Source organism: Chinchilla lanigera, unplaced genomic scaffold (genome assembly GCF_000276665.1).
Source record: "Chinchilla lanigera isolate Chin_1 unplaced genomic scaffold, ChiLan1.0 scaffold00028, whole genome shotgun sequence".
NCBI lineage: Eukaryota > Metazoa > Chordata > Mammalia > Rodentia > Chinchillidae > Chinchilla > Chinchilla lanigera.
The window spans coordinates 23,556,496-23,576,028 of NW_004955429.1; the positions used below are offsets into that span (position 1 = coordinate 23,556,496).

The following is a 19,533-nucleotide window of genomic DNA, read 5'->3' on the forward strand; positions in this document are numbered from 1 at the left end:
TTATAATCCCTGACCTGAAATTATACTACAAAGCTACTGTAATAAAATCAACATGGTACTGGATAAAAAACAGACTGGAGGATCAGTGGAACAGACTGGAGGACACAAACACAACCACAAACACACTCAGCCACCTAATTTTTGATAAAGGGGCCAAACAAACTCACTGGAAGAACGATAGCCTCTTTAATAAATGGTGCTGGAAAAACTGCCTTGCCACCTGCCAAAGACTGAAAATTGTGTATCTCTTTTGTATATCTATATTTTTTTCCTGAGAAACCACTTGGAAATTATCAATAAGAAATACAACAATCATGGTTAATTTCCTACAACTTTGTCTGTAACTCTGTTTTGTTTGTATTATTCTTATGCTATTTTGTAAATGGATGTCTGTCTGTTAATGTTTTATTTAAAAAAAAAAAATTTAAAAGTATTTTTTAAAAAAGCACTGAGAATATAGCTCAGTGTGAAGGCCCCGGGTTCAAGCTCCAGTACAGGAAAAAACAGCAAAGGACACCTAATTCACTTAACTGTGTGATCCCTATTTTAACATGAACTCAGCCGTAACACACAGAGGTTAAGTAATTTTTCCCAGGCTGAGAAATAGCTCAGTGGTAAAGCACTTTCCTGGTCATTGTGAGGCAAGAGCTCAATCTCCAGCACTGCAGAGAAAAAGTCTATATATGTGCTTTTAAGATGACTTTACTTCCCTTTAGAAATAAGCTGGCATAGACTTAATCGCAGAAAAAAATGAAGTGGGGGAACAAACCACAAAAATTTTTCTATACTAAAGGTCAGTGCAACCACTTAAGAATAGACACATACTTAGGACAGAAAAACATATTAATGGAAACAGAAATGTATTAGCTCTTGCTGGCCTTGGTATTCAAGGTTAACAAAAAAGGTACACTGAGCAGAAGTTAATATTCCAGTGACATCTTTCCTCAGATATCCATTATTAATTGAAGTACTGAGAAGAAGTCAAAATGAGTACTGCCTGAGAACAGTAAAATTTTTTCTGTTAAAAGAAGTATCACTAGGGCTGGGAATATAGCTCAGTGGTACAAGTGTCTGCCTTGCAAGCACAAGGTTCTGAGTTTGATTCCCAGTACCAAAAAGAAAAAAGAAATATCACTGCACAAATTAAATTCTTTCTGTTTTATGTATAACCAAGAGATAAAAATTAACTTCCACATTTAAAGTAGCTCTATCCCTATAAAAGCACAAAGATTATAAAAACCAAAGTGACCCTTTATGAATTTCCCAAGTTATTTTACGCATCTTCTAGCTCTGTAAAGCCTGACAGAATCCATGTATTCTGAAAATATAAAGCAAAACAGATTTTAACTCTCCCAAGGATTTTCATTAATAGAAAACATATAATCAGTTGTTACTAAGGTAGTAGAGGTGTTTCATCACTATTTTTACTCTTACCCTTATCTGTTCGGTGGAGCTGCTGCTGAGCTCATCTCCAGATTCAGAGTCCTGATGTATCCTCTCTAAGCTTTCTCCTGCTGAATCACAAGACTGCTCCTGTGAGAAGCTAGTTTTCTCTATGTCCAAGAACTCCTGACCAGGAAAGTGACCAAATAAGCGTGTCCTATTCTGGCTGGAAACTTTAGGAGAATGTGAGTCACTATTAAACTTTCCGTTGTTATGGGTCAGGTCCAGGCTTAGGTTCAGAGTTTGACCTGGATGATAATTGGGTCCAAAATTCTGATTGGCATCACGAATAACACCTGTTCCTTGAACAGACGATGAGGGCTTTCCAAAACTTGAAAGTTCAGGCAATTTGTTCACATTTTCTGTTGATCTCTGAAGATGCAGACTCTGGATCGTTTTCATAGAACTATTTGGCAGTCCAACTGCCTGCTTAAGAGGCGGCATTAGAGCTTTGCGGGTGACTTCCTTAACATACTGGGCTGGCACGTAAAATGCTTTGGAGTTCTCATCCAGTTTGACTTGCCACCAGTCATCATTGGTCTTTTTCACCAAGATATACCGTTCCCCTTGTTTGATCACGACCTTTCTGTCCTTTGTTTCATATTCATAATCATACTCCACTTCAATATACACTTGTCCTGGAACAATCTTCCCACCTCTGTCTGCCATCTTTATTCAGAAATATTCACCTCTCAGAAAGAATGGTATGCCACATTATGGCTTTATGGCTTCCTGCATTAACACAGCTAGTTTATTTAAGTGGAGAAAAAGAAGAAAGACAAAGTTAATGTAATCTGGATTTGGTATTTATTCACAAACAACTGCTACATACACAGCCCATTTAGAGATCAATACCTTCAAATCTCAAGCCTAGAAAGTTAATCTGTATCTAATATCACATGTATTACCCTACATTAAAAACACTCCCATCCTATCCATAGTTTTCTGTATTTATGATCCAAACTAAAACTAATAACTGAGCCGGGCGCAGTGGCGCACGCCTGTAATCTCAGCACTGGGGAGGCTGACACAGGAGGATCATTGCGAGTTCCAGACCAACCTGGGCTACAAAGTGAGCTCAAGGCCAGCCTGAACTGCATAGAGAGACCCTGTCTCAAAATGACCAAAATAAAGAAATAAATAAAACTAATGACTGGAGTAGTAAACTCACTAACTAGCCAATGTACTAATCAAAAATAAGATGGGGAGAAACAGGAAAAAGGGGAAGTAAAAAGGATCAAGATGCTGTATGTGTACATACCAATTCCCCAAGATGAATGTATTATGTATCACAAACATACATTAATAACAAAGGGAAGATGAAATAAAAAATAAGAATTAAACTCTCTAATTTTTATGACCATCTTCAATTTCTCAGAAAGGCTCAATAATAATCACTCATACATACCACCAATACCAAAAGCCAGGCCCTGAGCTAGTTCCACTAGGCGTATCACCTAAGACATCTTCCGAAGTTGGAGTTAAACTTCAATGATCTTGTGTTAATACTTTATTCTACTTTCCAAAAGACTGAAAATATCAGTGAGCTTAAAAAAACTAAATTCTCCAACTAAACTAATTTATTAACATAAAATTTAAAAAGAACAGCATTGTAATTACAAGGCAAAACATACACAAGATTAAAAGAAAAAATGTATTTAACAAATTTTTCTGTTACCTCTACTTCTTTTTTAGACTGAATTTCACAAATGCAAACATACAACCAGTCTTTTACATTAGAAACACTAAAAAAAATTACTGGGCCAGGCATGGTGGTGCATGCCTATAATCACAGCACTCAGGAGGCTGAGGCAAGAGAATTGCCCTGAGTTTGAGACCAGCCTATATTTCATAGTGAGTTCAAAGCCAGACTGAACTACATAGCAAGGCCCTGTCCCAAAAAACAAACAACAACAACAACAACAACAAAAAAGAACAGAAAAAAACATATATGAAATGCATCCCCAAGATATGCTCAAATACTAAACCTAGGACCTATGAATGTGCTCTTATAGGGAAATAGGAGTTTTGAGATCATATTTGGTTAGGGCCCCAAATCCAGTGATTGGTGTCTATAGGAGAAAGATTTGGAGACAAAGAACGCAGTGAGAAAGACCATGCAAAGACAGAAGGAGAAACTGGCAATAGATGCCAACTACTGGCAAAACCCAGAAGCTAGAAAGATGAAAGAACAGGGTGTCCCCTAGAGTCCTCAGCAGGCACACTCTGCCTGCCACACTTTGATTTTGGACCTCCAGTCTACAGAGCTTTGAGAGAAGGAATTTCTGCTGTTTGAAGCCATGCTGTTGTTAGCAGTACAGGTTTTGCATCCCTAATTCGAAAATCCAAAATGCTCCAAAATCTGAAACTTCTTGAGCACTGCCTTGATTCTAGAAGTGGAAAATTCCACATGTGACCTTACGTGATGGGTCACTCAAAATGCAGGCATACTAAAAATACTACATAAAATTACCTTCAGATTATGTATACAAGTGTACACGAAGGGTAAATGAATTTCACACTCAGATCTGGGTCCTTTTCCCAAGACATCACACATATATATAAATATTCAAAAATCTGAAAAAAAATCAACTCTAAAATATTTCTGGTCCCAAGCTTTCATAAAGGGGTTACCCAACCTGTACTTTGTCACATCAGTTCTCAAAAACTAATACATTGAACCAAATGCTCAAGGGTGCAAATTTTAAAGCAAACTGAGACTTACCAAAAAATGTGTAAACTCAAGAGTCCATGACAGCCTACCAGTCTGTCACAGCACCCAAGTCTGAGCACAGTACACTGTACTGGTAGAAATGATCACTTTCCCGAGGATGAGCTTCTTCTCCATCAAAAACGTACAAGGTGATAAATAATTACGGATGCAGTTTCAGCAACTAAAACCTACTTTCTAGGCAAACTACTTGAATAACATTTAAAACAATAATGTTTTCAAAATAAAAATTAAAAACTTACCTTAGAAGGACATAAATATCCAGTGTTACATTTAAATCTACAAAATAAAAAAAATTAACTATAAATAAGATTCCTTGAAGAAGGCTGAGAACATAAAGCTGCTCACACTTTAGAAGCGTAACATTTCCACACTAGGCATAAGGAACACTTGTCTTCCATCTCGTGACTGTGTGCGGCACCCTCTGAACACGGACAAACACTTCCTAAGGGCCACAGAGCCCTCACCGGCTTCAACTTCATTTCTGTAGAGCTATCTTTTTAAATTTCTGATTATATGAAAAACAACTTTGGTAAAATGGTTAGAATGACAGAACTGGCTTTAAGTTTATAGAACTGTATGGACAAAGAGAACTGAAATTGCATCCAAAGTTATTTGGAGTCCTACCACATCCCCACCCTGTGCCACATTACTTAGGAGTTATAAATCATAAAATAGGCTTTTGCAGTGAACAGTCTGAACTTAGCCAAATGATAAAACTTACCAACACATCCTCATAATGAATGTAATCATTATGTACTGCAACCATGTACTAATAAAAAATTTTTAACTGCATAAAAAAGTAAAACAAGAAAATTGAAAGGGCTGAGGGTGTAGCACAGTAGTAAAGGACCTGCCTAGCACAGGTGAGGTCCTGGGTTCAATCTCCAAAAAAGAAATACTTCTTTAAATTAACAATCAACAGTGTGACATCTGGTAATTCTTCCTAACGTCATGCAATAAAATATATACAATGTCATGTATGTTGTCTTCTTTCCTCAAAAGCATATTTCATCTTCAGCAGTCATTAGGAAATGAATTTGAAAGTAAGACATTCTAGGTAACAGACCTGAACTCTTTGAAAGAGTTAATGTCATTAAAAATGATACAGAGGGAGCTGGGGATTTAGCTCAGCGGCACAGCGCCTGCCTGGCAAGCGCAAGGTCGTGAGTTCAATTCCCAGTACCAGAAAAAAAAAAAAAAAAGATACAGAAAAGATTCCTAGAGATGAAAAGAGACTACTGAAACATTAACAACCAAATCTATCTGGTAGCTTAATAAGCACCTAACATTTACCACATCCAAAATTGACTTTCTATCTCTACCCTATCTCTGCCCTGCCAAATTTGTTACCCTATGGTTTCTCTCTTTAATTTTTTTTTTTTTTTTTTTTTTTTTTTTTTTGTATTAGGAATAGAACTCAGGACCTTGTGCTTGCCAGGCAGGCACTGGTACCACTGAGCTATATCCCTGGCCCTCCTATGGTTTTTCTCATTACAGTAAACAGAAATTCTAATCTTCTAAATGTACAGTCTTTACTTCTTGATTACCAGGACATTAGTCACTCTGTACACTAATCCTTCACCTAAAATTTTCACAACTTTTCAAAACTCTACACTGAACTTCAGCCATCCACTGCAGAACACCATTTCAGTCAAAAACAGACCACATATACAATGATGACTCCATAAGATTATAACAGAGCTGGAAAATCCCTATCACAGCATTGTACCATAGCGCAACACATTACCTGTATGTCCGTGGCGTGCTGGTGCACACCACACTGCCAGCAGTAAAGAAAGGACACCACGTACCAGTATGCACAGTACACAGTACTTGATACTATGTACAGTACACAGTAGTTGATAAATGACTATGCTACCAGCTTACTGCGCTTATAATTCCATACTTTTTATTATTATTTTAGAATATATACCTTTTACTTACTAGAAAGAAAAGCTGCATACCTACAGAAAGGTATGCATACCTATACAAAAGCTGCATACCTATAGAAAGTATGCATACTTGCAGTGCACACCTGTAATCCCAGTACTCAGGAGGCTGAGGCAGGAGAGTCACTGGGAATTCAAAGCCAGACTAGTCTTCACAGTGAATTCAAGGCAAGTCTGATCTACACAGCAAGTCTATGTCTCCAAACAATAAATAAAATAAAATAAACGTTTACTGGCGAACACAACACAGTCTTATGGGGACAGCAGCCTCATCCATACTGCATGCACCATGTCTGCTGATTGCATAAAGAAGCCACAGGGGTTGGTCAACCATCTAGGTTTATGTAAGTACACTATACAATGTTCCTGTTACCAAGTGATGTATGACTATTTATCCTTGGGAGACTAGGATTTTTCTTTTTGTCCAGAGGAACGAAATAATTTAAGAGACATCTTTGAAGATATGAAGACGAGTAGCAACTACTTTTCAGGTTACTGCACCTCAGACAGAACTGGCCAGACATTTCTCTGGAAAAACAGAAGTGTGAATAATAATACAAGCTGTGTGATTTCACAGTAGCACAAGAGGGGCTGTGGGGCTGGGAAACAACCTGGGTTAAAGGCCGGGCACTTTCCAGGGCAGGCTTTATGATTATACCTTCCCTAGTGATGACAGTGATAAGGACGCAGGAGGAGTTAGGGAAAGGTAAGCATTAGGGAGAAAAAAGGAAGTCAGCAAGAGACATCCAGGCTACAGTTTTGCTTAAAGGCAACAAGAAGCAGGGCAAGGACTCGAAAGACTGCTACCACGTATAGAAAAGGTAGGAAGTTACCCAGGCAGAGGAAATGAGCCAGAGCAGACACACTGGGATAACAGAACAGAAGCTTAGAAAGACTACGAGTCACAACCAGGGTTAGGCATGGGGCATGCGGCTGGAAAGCCTGTAGGAGAAATTATTAACATATCTAGAAAGTCACATAGCAAGAATTGTGTATTACAATCAAAGGTCTAGCAACAGGTAGATAAAAATGAAAAGCCTTATTATTAATTATGGACTCAAAAAGAATTAAAATTATTATGGGGTAGCAGTAAAAATTAAATCTAAGTGAACATTATGTGAACATTATTCACAAACATATGAATAATTTATTCTTTTATTTTAAAATATAAGCTGTATTAATTTTGATGTGATTATTTCTTCCACAATTTCCTCAACCAGTGGATTGTGCTCTCTCAATCTGTAGCTTGTTCTTTTCTTTTTTTTTTTTTTTTTTTTTTTTTTTTTTTTTGGCAGCACTGGCAGTTGAGTCCAGGGCCTTCACACTGACCTATATCCCCAGTCTTTTCTATTTTTTTATTTTGAGACAGGGTCTCACTACATTGCTAAATTGCCCATCCTGACCTTGAACTTGCTATCCTCCTGCCTCAGCCTTCTAAGTGCTGGGATTACAGGCCTACACCACCACATCCAGCTCTGTGCACTCTTCTCTTCAGACTGGTGAGTGCTGTTTACCCGTGTCTTCTCCTCTCAAGCATTCTGCTTCACGCTTACTCAGCTTCAATGTTCTCCCATCACACTTGTCGAACTGAACTCACTGTGTACCCATCACCACACTCTTCTGTCCACGTTCACCCCCCACACTTAGGAACTACGAACCTCACTCACCAATGCACACCGCGCTTTCACTCTCTCCTGCCAGTACACCCATGCTTTTCCTGGCAGTGTCAGAAACACCCACGCAGGCTTGTCAGGCCACTCACTGGGCTTCCTCCTCCCCAGTCCAACCTCTTCTGCATGTCTCAAGAACACACATGCACATCCATACACACCTGCCTACATCTTGTACTTCTCTTCCCCAAGTCAGGTTTAGAAGCTATTTTATAATCTAATAGCCTCTCCTTTTCATCTGCCAATTTGTAAAAAATGTCTTCCCCATGTAAACTACTAAGAAACCTACCACCGTTCATAAAAGCAAATGTTACCTGCTTCCCCAAGACACGTCTTAATCAACTACATCTTACTAGGAATAGCCAAAGAAGGAATCACACAAAACGTTAAGATGAATACAGTAGATGAATCCATACTTAACAAGTCCACAATTTAAGATCAATGTAGACATTTAAAACCTATTCAGTAATCCTAATACTGTAAATAGTAAAATATTAGCATACCTGAAGTGTATAAATATTATACAACCCTAAAACACCACAGCTTAGGCACTGATTCTTGGCATTAAATCCTTCACATAGCTTTTAGGGTACTCGTTCAAGTTACTAACCCAGCAGGGTCCGTGGCCTGCAATGACACCAGGCCCTCCTCACAGGTTACGGGTTTCAGATCACGGACATGATTCAGTCTATGCCTTCTTCCCTCAGCCTGTGGGAGAAGCTGGACAGACGCCCCCAAGGCTCCCAAACATCCAGGAGACTCGCCTAGGCCCAATCTGCTAGTCCCTTGGCTAACCTGGCACAGCCACCTCCCCCACTGTGGGGCACAAAGCAGGGCTGCTCCAGGCCCAGGCAGGGGCACGGATGACACCTCCCAAGCACCATGCTCTGTGGGCACTCTCAGACCAGCTCAGGTAGTTTCTTTCCCTGGGGCTCCAGATAGAATGCAAGAACAGACAGAGTACAGGGCACAGCGGGTGCCAGGGGTGAGGCTGAGTGCGCCCCAGAGCCCCAGAGGCCCTGAGCCAGCCCCAGGGGAGCCCGGAAGGTCCTTTTACAAACCCATCCAGGACTTTTATCAACGGCAGGCCCTTTCGTCAAGGTAAATGTCTGCAGAGAGAGGAAGTCTTGTTACCTGCTCTTTGCAGAGCAGCAGAAACAGGGTCTCAAAGGATAAAAGAGGGCTAGCCAGCAGCTCCAAGGCCAAACGCCTGCCCCACAGCCCTGGGTTCCAGCCCCAACACTTCCCCCACATAACAACGGAAAGGAAAGAGGCTTTAAGATGACTTTCACACACGTAACTGTTACCTGAGCTAGAAACTAGCTGGGGGCAGTGGCCAGAGGCAGGCTGGGAACACTCCCTGAGGCCAGTAATCCCTTGTCCTAGAGACGTTCTAGGACCCCCCAGGGGATCCCTGAAGCCATGGACAGCACAATCTATACTGTGCTTTCCTATACACACGTGATCAAGCTTAATTAATAAACTAGAGCCAGGTGTGGTGGCGCACACTTGTAATCTCAGCACTCGGGAGGCTGAAGCAGGAGGATTGCGGTGAGTTCAAGACCAGCCTGGGCTACAACGGGAACCCAAGGTCAGCCTGAACTGCACAGCAAGCCCCTGCCTCAAAAAGATTAAAAAAAAAAAAAAGAAAAATTTATAAACTAGGCTCAGTGAAAGATTAATAACAATACAATGGGACAATTATAATAATGTACTATCATAAATACAATTTAAAACTTTTAAAAAGCTGGTATGGTGGCACACCCCGGTAATCCCAGCACTCAGGAGGCTGAAGCCAGAGGATCACCAGGAGTTCAAGGCCAGCCTGGGCTACCAAGTGAGTTCAAGACCAGCCTGAACTACATGGCAAGACCTTATCTCAGAAAAAAAGAAAACAGAAAATGTAAGAAGAAAAAGAAAATATTATAAACCAGGCTAAAAAAAAAAAGGAGGTTAAGAGTAAAATGAGTTACCAGAGGCTGCGTAAAGTAAGGTGGAGGGATCAATGGGGACAGGTTGGTCAATGGGTAGTTAGTTACAGTCCCTCAGAGAAATGAGTTCTGGTGTTCTACTACACAGTAGGGTGACTACAGATAATAATAATGTACTGTGTATTTCAAAAAGCCAGAAAAAAGAATTTCAAGTGCTTTTATCACAAATGATAAATATTGGAGTAGATACGCTTATCTTTTCGATCATTACACCACGAACACACACATACTGAACCCACATGGTGCACTAAAAATATGTGCGATTTTCATGTCAGTTTAGCAAAAACCACCCAAGGGCACACATCTATAATCCCAGCTACTCAGGAGATTGAGGCAGGAGGTTCCCAAGTTCAAGGTCAGCCCCGGCAATGCAGCAAGATCCTGTGTCGAAGTAAAAAAAGCCAGTCTGAAAGGCCACACACAAAATGATTTCTATGAGTAGCATTCCAGAAGTGTTACAACCATAGAGTGAAGTAAGGGTTCATAGTAAACCACTAATTTTTTTATGTCAATAAAAAAAATAAGCTGAGTGTGGCAGTGTATACCTGTAATCCCAGCATTTGAGAGGCTGTGGCAGGAGGATAACCACAAAGAGACCAGCCTGGGCCACATGGTGCATTCAGGCCTAGCCTGAACTACATAGTGAGACCCTGTCTCAAAAAAAAAAAAAAAAGTTACAAATTCAACAAGCTCGGACTAAATCTTTCTAAGCCAAAAATCCCTACAGACCAAGCTACCTAGATTTTAAGGACTTATACTCGATTTTAATTCCTTCAGCCTTACTTGCACATGCTAAGGCAGTTTAAATGTGATGATGTAAGATATCAAGACAGGCTATGAGATTAGAAACATTTAGTAAAAGGTCTAAGGAATCAAAAGAATTTTTTCTTGAGCCAATAGGTTAATATTTTCTTCCTTTCAGAATCAACATGGTAAACAAAACTTTTTTTGTGAACCTAAAACTGCTCAGGAAAAGCAGTCTTTTTAAAAACTAAGCCATATAATTCATCATATTAACACATGTTTTTAGACATCCATGCCATCAACTTAATTCATAAAAAGCATGTGAAAAACATAGTATCTATCAGTGATTAAAAATAAGCAAATAGTAACTACAAATTAGATGGGAATTTTCTCAAGCTGACAAAAGGTCATCTACCAAAAAACCTAGAATTAACATCATACATGGTAGAGACCTGGAAGAAGGAAAGGGGTCAGTGATCCCCACCTCTTTTCACACAGGACTGGAGGCACTGGCCAGTACAAGATGCCCAAAAAAATAGGAGGTAAACATTTTTTGCAGATAACAGGATCATTTGTGCAGAAAGTCTTAAGCAATCTACAAAAGGGCTACTAGAATTAGTAAGTTGTTTCAGGTATGGTAAGCATAAAAATCAGGTGTATTTCTATACACTAAACACAAGAAATCAGAAATTGAAGTTTTAAAATACCAAAAAATAAATAAAAATTTTGAATGCCAAGCACTGGTTTTGTTACAGCCCACATTAAGCAGAACTATTTTTGTACAAATTGTTTAAAGGTTATCTATGCAAGGTCTGAGTGCATACCAGTGCGTCTACTGTTCAGACTGCCAACCTTGCTCGTTTCCTTCAGATAGGAGAGAACTTAACTCACACCCCATCAGCACAATGTGCCCACACCTGACCAGTGGGAGGCCTTGGGCTTAAAAAGCACATTTAACCCTAAGCCGGAGCCCACTGTGTGAAAAGTCACACGACCATCTTGTGGATAAACGTAAACTACAGAGGTAGTAACACATTTTACATTGTGTTTCCTCTGCAGAGACTTCATCTTTTTCTCCTAATTTTACAAGCGAGCCTCCAGCCTGCGCACTCAGGAGAGTATATTCGAGCACGAGCTCTTGTACTTCACGTCACTCTACTTCTTACCGTGCAGGATCGAGAAGTACAATAAATGAGGCCAAAAGGCCGTTCTTTTCTTTCTGTTCTCTCCTTTGAAGTGAGCTGAGTCTCCTCTAGGTTCCTAAACTCACTAGTGCTGGGTGTGGTGGTACACACTTGTAATCCCAGCACTTGGGAGGCTGAGGTAGGAAGATCACTGTGAGTTCAAGACCAGGCTGAAGTGAGCTCAAAGCCAGCCTGAACTGCATAGTGAGACCCTGTCCCAAAAGACCAAAAAAAAAAAAAAAGCTCACTATTCCCTAGTTGTAAAGTTCTGCATTTATAAGTGCCATTGTCACACTGCTGTTTCCTACTGTCCCTGACACAGTTTTATCTTTGTTGAATTTTTATAAAAACGCACAATAAATAAAATTAATTAAATAAAATGCCAAACATGACACCAGTACCAAATATGACAAAAGAGAAAAAGACATGCAAGACTTCTATACTGAAAACCTCAAAACTGGTAATATTTTTAAAGACCTTGAAATGTAAATATCAACTGTAATCACAGATCAAAAGACCCAATATTGCTAAGATGTCAATTCTCCCACAATTCATATATAAATTCACTGCAATGCAATTCAACATCTCAAAGAAATTTACAAGGTGACTCAAGACATTTATACTGTATAGAAAAGCAAGAAACCCACGATTACCAAAGCAACCTTTTAAAATTAAGAGTAACACTTGGAAGTTGGAAGCTACTTGACACCAAGAATTGTTATAAGACTCCAGAAATCAAAACAGTGTGAAATTGGCATATATACATGTAAATAAAACAGAATCCAGAAAAAGACCCATACATATGTATTCTATCAATTTTTAATAAACAAACAGTTCAACTGGGCAAGGATAATCTTTTCAACAAATTATAAACTAGATAATCACATGGGAGACAGGGGAGACTTTATTGTATCATATCATATTCCAAATGGATCACAGATAAATCTAAGACCTAAAATTACATAACTTCTATCTGCAAACATAGAGAAAATATAGACTAACAAGTCAGTATGAAAAAAATAAGTTCAATTTTATTAAAATTTAAAACTTCTGCTCCACAAAAGACACCAATAAGAAATTAAACCAGAGTTGATGAGACATGCCTGTAATCACAGCACTTTCGGAGGCTGTCTATAGGATCACAAGATCATGCCCAGTCTGGGAAAGTTAAGGCCTCCGACAGACCTTGTCTCAAAAATAGAAAGCGAAGAGGAACTAAAGAGAAGGAAGGGAAATGGGGGAAAAAAAGATGACACATCATATACAGGTATAAATTCCCTATGATGAAAGTTATCATCACATATATCTAAAATGCACAAATAAAATCTGATTTTAAAAAATGTACCAATAAAATTTTAAAAGTACAAAAAAGAAAAAGAAAAAAGGACTGGGAATGTGAAGACCTGGGTTGAATCCCCAATACCACCAATAAATAAATAAGCAAGCAAGCATGATGACAAATGCCTATAATCCCACCAATCCACATGCTGAGTCAACAACATCACAACTGGAGGCCAAACTTGCACTACATAGTGAATTCAAAGCCAGCATGGACTACAGAGCAAGATCCTATCTCCCCAGAAAAACAAAAAAAGAATTTAATAGATAAGCGATATAGACTTAGAGAACATATTTGAAAAACATTTTAACAAAGAGAATTCCTGTCTAGAATATATAAAGAGGTCAGGTGTTGATGGCACATGCTTGTAATCCCAGCACTTGGAAGGCTGAGGCAGGATCATTTCAAATTCGAGGTCAACCTGGGCTACAAAGTGAATTCAAGCCAGCCTGAACTGCATAGCGAAACCCTGTCTCAAAAAAAAAGACAAAAAATAAAATAAAATAGAACATATAAAGAATTTACAAATTAATAGTAAAATGAGGGCTGGGCATGGAGGTACACACATGTAATCTCAGCACTTGAGGGACTGAGGTAGGAGAACTGCTATGAGTTTGAGGCCAGCCTGTGCTACATACCAAGACCCTGTCTCACTGGCAAGCGCAAGGTCCTGAGTTTGATTCCTGGTACCAAAAAATAAAATTTTTTTAAAAAGACCATGTTTCAAAAACAAACAAACAAACAATAGTAAGATGACAAATATTCCAATAAAAACCAGGCAAAAGATCTGCACGGATTTATTCAAGAAACTCTACAGACGATAAAGAAGCTTATGAAAAGATTCATATCTTTAGTCACCAAGAAATGAAAATTAAAACCACAAAGAAATACCATCACATATCTTCTGGATAGCTAAGACTAACCATCCTGGGTCTCTAAGCATGTGGGGCAATGAGAACTTGCACACACTGCCGACAGCAACATAACATGATACAATCACTTAGAGTAAGACAGGCAGGCGATTAAAAATTTAAGATACATCTACCACACAGCCTGGGAATTCTCTTAAGTATTTACCCCAGAAAAATGAAAGCAGATTTCCATACAACTTTATCAGTAGCAACTGGAAACAACCCAAATGCAATCAACAAAGGAATAAATAAATTGTGGTGTATCTACCCAGGAATATCAATCAGCATTAAAAATGGACTACTGACACACACAAACTGAATCCCAAAATAACTTCGTTTAGTGAAAAAAAAAAAAATCCAGACAAGAGTCTATATTATATGAGTTCCATCTTCATAAAATTCTAAAAAAATGCAAACTAATTTACAGTGCCAGGGTACCAAGCAGTAGATGCTAGGGAACAAGGGAAACAAATTACAAAAGAATTCATGGAAATTTGAGGAACAAATATGCTCATTATTTTGATAATAGTGATAGTTTCTTATTTGTCTATTTTTCATTACTCTAACAAAGTACCAGGGGCTGGGGATTTAGCTCAGCGGCAAAAGCAAGCCTGCCTGGCAAGCGCAAGATCATGAGTTGGGTTTCCGGTACCGGAGAAAAACCAAAAAAAAAAAAAAAGTACCACAGGCTGGGTTCTTTTTTTTTTTTTTTTTTTTTTAATGGTACCGGGAATAGAACTCAAGACCTCGCACTTGTCAGGCAGGCAGTGTGCCACTGAGCTATAGCCCCAGCCCTGACTGGGTTCTTTTAAAGAAAGTAGTTCATTTAGCTCACAGTTCTGGAAATTCAAGGGCACTGGCTAGGCTCTGGTAAGGACCTCCTATCAGAAGGCATCACAATGACAGGAGCATACGTGAGAGGGAGAGAACACACACAGGACAGGAAGCTGGGTCAGGCATGGTGGTGTACATCCGTAATTCCAGCACCAGCCAGGCTGAGAGGCATGAGGATCACAAGTCTGAGGTCTGCCTGGGCTACAAAGTGAGTTCAAAGCCAGCCTCCACTACAAAGCAAGACCCTGCCTCAGCATGACTGGGAATGGCCAGGTTTGCTGTTTTGTAACAACTCTCTCTCAAGAACTAGTAAGAATGTCAGCCCAGGAGTTCACATTAATTGCTGGTGGGAATGCAAAATGGAGAATGCTACTGCCATTCTTGAAAAACAATGTAGCAGCTTCTAATACAGTTTAACACAGACTTGGCATTATGACCAAACAGCCCTTCTTCTAGGTATTTACCCAAGAAATAGGGAAATTTAAGTCCACACAAAGTACTTCTGTAAACATTGATAACAGCCAGAAAGTTAAAACAACTTAAAGGTCCATCAGCCAATGAATGCCTAAACAAACTGTGCATCCTTCCATAAAAAGATACATACAAACCTCAAGATTCCTTTGACAATGCCAGGAGAAAATGTGAAAACAAAATGTAGCAAGTTATAAAGCAGGACAGATCACTGCTTACTCAAGGAAGCAAAAGTGACAGAAAGATACAAACTAAACAGCATGGAGCCCTCTGTGGCTGTCTTGTTTCACTTAAAAATCATGCATTTCAGATTCATCTACGTAGTATGTATCTACAGATCACTGCTTGTTATTAGTGCAGGTACACCTTAAAGTATGCACAAAGAGTGATTGAAAAGTAGTAAATGTTTACGTTTTCTTTTTTATTTATTTAATTTTGAGACAGAATCTTGGGAAACTGCTAAATGGACTGGGCTGGGTTTAAACTTGCAGTTCTCTTGCCTCAGCCTCCCAGAGTGATGGAATTACAGGCATGTGCCACGTGAACATTTGACTTTTTAAAAATTACAACGCAAGGTACATTAGCACTAACCTCCTCAAAATACACTTATCACACTGTTCTTGCTACTTTCTGAAGAAGTTCCACAATTCCTCTCTCATGAGTGTCTTCACAAGGTGTGATCAAAACATGGTGAATGCTGCTCCCAAGTGCCATCACACAGAAAGACAAGCTAGTAAGAACACTACCGCGTGTCCTCATTCACCTTGTTCACTGGCTCCGGCACTGTGCAACTCCTCTTCCAAAGTGAAAATCACCATGAAGGGCAAATGTTCTGAATCAGTTCAGGGCATTAAGGCAGCCACAATAGCACAACTAGAGACACAAAACCTGACTTCCAGAACTGCTTCAGAAAGTGGCAAGAACAATGGGATAAGTATGTTTGTAGCAAGAAGTATTTTGAGGGAGATTAATGGCCATGTGTCTTTTACTGTAATACATTTAAACACCCTTTATCACACTGCATATACAATATCCCAATAAACCACACTATTCTGAACGCAATACTACAGAGCAAAATTAAGGTAGTTTTTAGTCAACTTTTGGGGGGCTTTGTGGTTTTTTTGAGGGAGGTTGTTTTTTTAAGTTTTTTTGAAAGAGGCTCACTATGTAGTGCAGGCTGGCCTCAAACTTGCAGCAATTCTCCAGTCTCAGCCTCCCAAGTGCTTGGATTCCAGGTGTGTACAACCACAACCAGCTAAACCAACTTCTAAAGATACAACTCTAAACTCATATACTGAATTCTGTTGTGGTACAAAGAAAAAATGCACAGCACTCAAGATCAGAAGCCTGAAACTTAAACCTGGGCTTTACCACTTCTCAGCTCTCAGTTACTTACGCACCTCATCAATATAATGAAGGAAGCCGGACATGGTGGTGCATGCCTGTAATCTCAGCACACAGAAGGCTAAAGTAGGAGGATCACCACAAGTTCAAGGCCAGCCCAAACTTCACAGTAATACCCTATCTCAAAAAAATGAAAATAAAACAAATAAGGAAACCTTAAAAGATCCTTGTGAGCCAGGTGTGGTGGTGCACACCTGTAATCCCAGTACTCAGGAGGCTGAGGCAGGAGGATCGCCATTAGTTCGAGGCCAGCCTGGGCTACACAGTGAGTTCAAGGGCAGTCTCAAACACATAGATGCTATCTCCAAAAAAAGGAAAGAGCTTTGTGAAAATACACAGATAGAAAGAATTTTGTAAATTATAAAGCAAGACACAGAGTAGTTATATTATTCACCATGTACTCAAAGCAAAATGTGACTAGAAAAATATTCATAAATACACTGACAAGCCAGGTGTGGTGGTGCACACCTGTAATCCCAGAACTCAGGAGGCTGAGGCAGGGGGATCACTGTGAGTTCGAGGCCAGCCTGGGATACGGAATAGAGTTGAAGGCCAGCCTGCACAACATAGCAAGAGACACCTGTCTTTAGGAAAAAAAAAAACATACACACACACATAAATACACTGATAATTTATAAAAGTAGCCCTTCCTCAAACATCCTGGCTGTGCCTCTTAGCTGTGTGACTTAAGACAGTCATTTAAACTTCTGTGAGCCTCACTTTTATCCATCTGCAGAATGGAATTCAGTAGTAGTATCTAGCCACATATTAGAAGAATGAGTAAGTATGTGTCAAGCACTTCATATAATAAGTGCTTTGTAAATTTTAGCTCCCAAGAATACTATTATTATTATAATACTACCAGAACCATATGTAGCCCAGGCTGGTCTTGAATTTTTGATCCTCCTGCCTCAGCCGTCCTCATGTTGGAATTACAGGCATCTGGAACTATGCCAGCTAACAGTTCTTTAAAAAAAAAGTCTACTTTAGAAAACATTTTTGTTTGGATTTTTTGTTTGGTCTTTTGAGAGGGGTGTGTGTGTGTGTGTGTGTGTGTTTTGTTTTATTGGGTTCTTCTGATACAGGGTCTCACTATGTGTTCCAGGCTAGCCTTGAACTTACTATGTAGCCAAAGCTGCCCTTGAACTGGCTGCAATCCTCCTGCCTTAGCCTCCTGGGTGCTGAGATTACAAGTGTTCACCAGCAAGTCCAGCAAACGCTAGAAACTTTAAATTACATGGCAGTAAACTTTATTTCTGTGGCACAGCAGTGGCTTGCCCTTGCAGTCTGGGCAGAACAGCATCCATTTGAGCTGGAGGCCTGTCAGAAGTGCAGGCAATTCCTATGCACCTTAAAGTTTGAAAATCCCTGCATTATCAACAGGATGAGGAGATCACAGATGTCAGCATTTGGCAGTTCAGTTTAACTATAAAGCCCAGCAACTGCAAAAGGAAATTGCAGGATATTAAGTTAACGAAAGTAACAGGAAAATGGCTGAATTACAGTAAAGCCAGCCACCAATGAGGTTCTGACACAACCAGACCGATTAACCTAAGAAAAGTCAAGTCACCAGGATGGTGGCCTAAGAGGGCTCAAGCGAGGATACACTGAAATACCATGATGCTATGCACGGCACCTCCCATTTGATTCATTCTGCAAAACAATGCATATTTATGTCATAACCACAATTGTTAAAAACAGTATTACATAAAAGTTTTCTTTTCTCTCCCACTACTTATTATACAATTGTAATGCTCATTTCTCAGTTATGTATCAGTGCTACTATTTAATGACTTTTCAGATAGATCACCACTATTCACTGTTTTAATTAATCTTAAATCACCCTTATAATCTTCAGCGATGTCACTTGCATAACTTAAAAGACATAAACTCGTAAAGTTCACTTTCCATTGGGGTATTTTTAAAGCCACTGTGCAGATACTTTCTAATTAAAGAACAGCCAACCGGTTAACTACAAATAATATGCTCTTTTCAGCATAGTGCTCCCTCACAACTAATGTAAGTAAAATAAGCCTAAAAATACAAAAATTATATAAGCACAACTGATCCATACAGTTGGCACTATATTAAGAATCAATAAGCAATCTTCTCCAGCTTCGGTGGTTAATAAAATAAAAAACAGATGTGTATCAATAAACACCGGGGTAGGACGTAGTGGCACATACTGGTAACCACAGCACTCCAGAGGCTGAGGCAGGAGGAATGCCATGAGCTCAAGGTCAGCCTCCACTACATAGTGAGACCCCGCCTCAAGAAGAAAAAAAAAAAAAAAAAAAACTAGCGGGGCAAAAATTATTATACATACATACACACACACAGGAGCACAAGCTGTATCACACTTTACTTTTCCCCCACTGGGAAACCCCTCCAGAGAAGTGGACGTATGCGCCCAGCGTGCCCAGCTCCTCGAGGCCGCTGGCCCACGATCACACTGCGTGCCCTTAGGCACGGCTCTGGGGTCCCGAAACCTTGCTCTAAACCTTTCCCAAAGCAATTTTACAACAAAGAGAAAAATACTGCAGCCCTCCCCGGACTGTCCGCCAGATCAGATGAGGACCGATCGGAAGGCAGCCTGTTCTGCAACACACGTCCTGCACAGGAGAGAAGGAAAACCGGATGTGGGCAAGCGCACCCACCTCGGGGCCACCCTCCGCCGACCTCGGGGCCACACACTTCTTAAACGTTTCTGTACGGCATCCGAACTCTCGCAAGGTCTCACCCCTGGAAGCCGGGTGACAAAACCTGAGCCAGAACCCAAGCGACCCCTCCCGCGGGGCCCCGGCGCAGCCCGCGGTCCCGACAGCGTCGCTCCGCGCAGCCCAGCGAGCAGGGCGCCGC

General features: G+C 40.0%; 1 protein-coding gene across 5 annotated transcripts in view; it reads right to left on the reverse strand.

Annotated features, from left to right (window-relative positions):
- Arhgap12 (Rho GTPase activating protein 12) overlaps positions 1 to 4,453 on the reverse strand; it is a 108,069-nt gene extending 103,616 nt beyond the window's left edge. For 3 of the 5 annotated variants that reach the window (XM_013515442.1, XM_013515441.1, XM_013515440.1), the window contains exons 1-2: positions 4,417 to 4,453; positions 1,435 to 2,189 (exon numbers count right to left, since the gene is read on the reverse strand). In XM_013515442.1, coding sequence (XP_013370896.1) covers positions 1,435 to 2,112 — 678 coding nt within the window. In that variant the 5' untranslated portion in view covers positions 2,113 to 2,189; positions 4,417 to 4,453. Of the gene's footprint in view, positions 1 to 1,434; positions 2,190 to 4,416 lie in introns of those variants that run through there. The other 2 variants (XM_013515444.1, XM_013515443.1) reach the window with 1 other exon arrangement.
- Between the last annotated feature and the right edge of the window lie 15,080 nt (positions 4,454 to 19,533).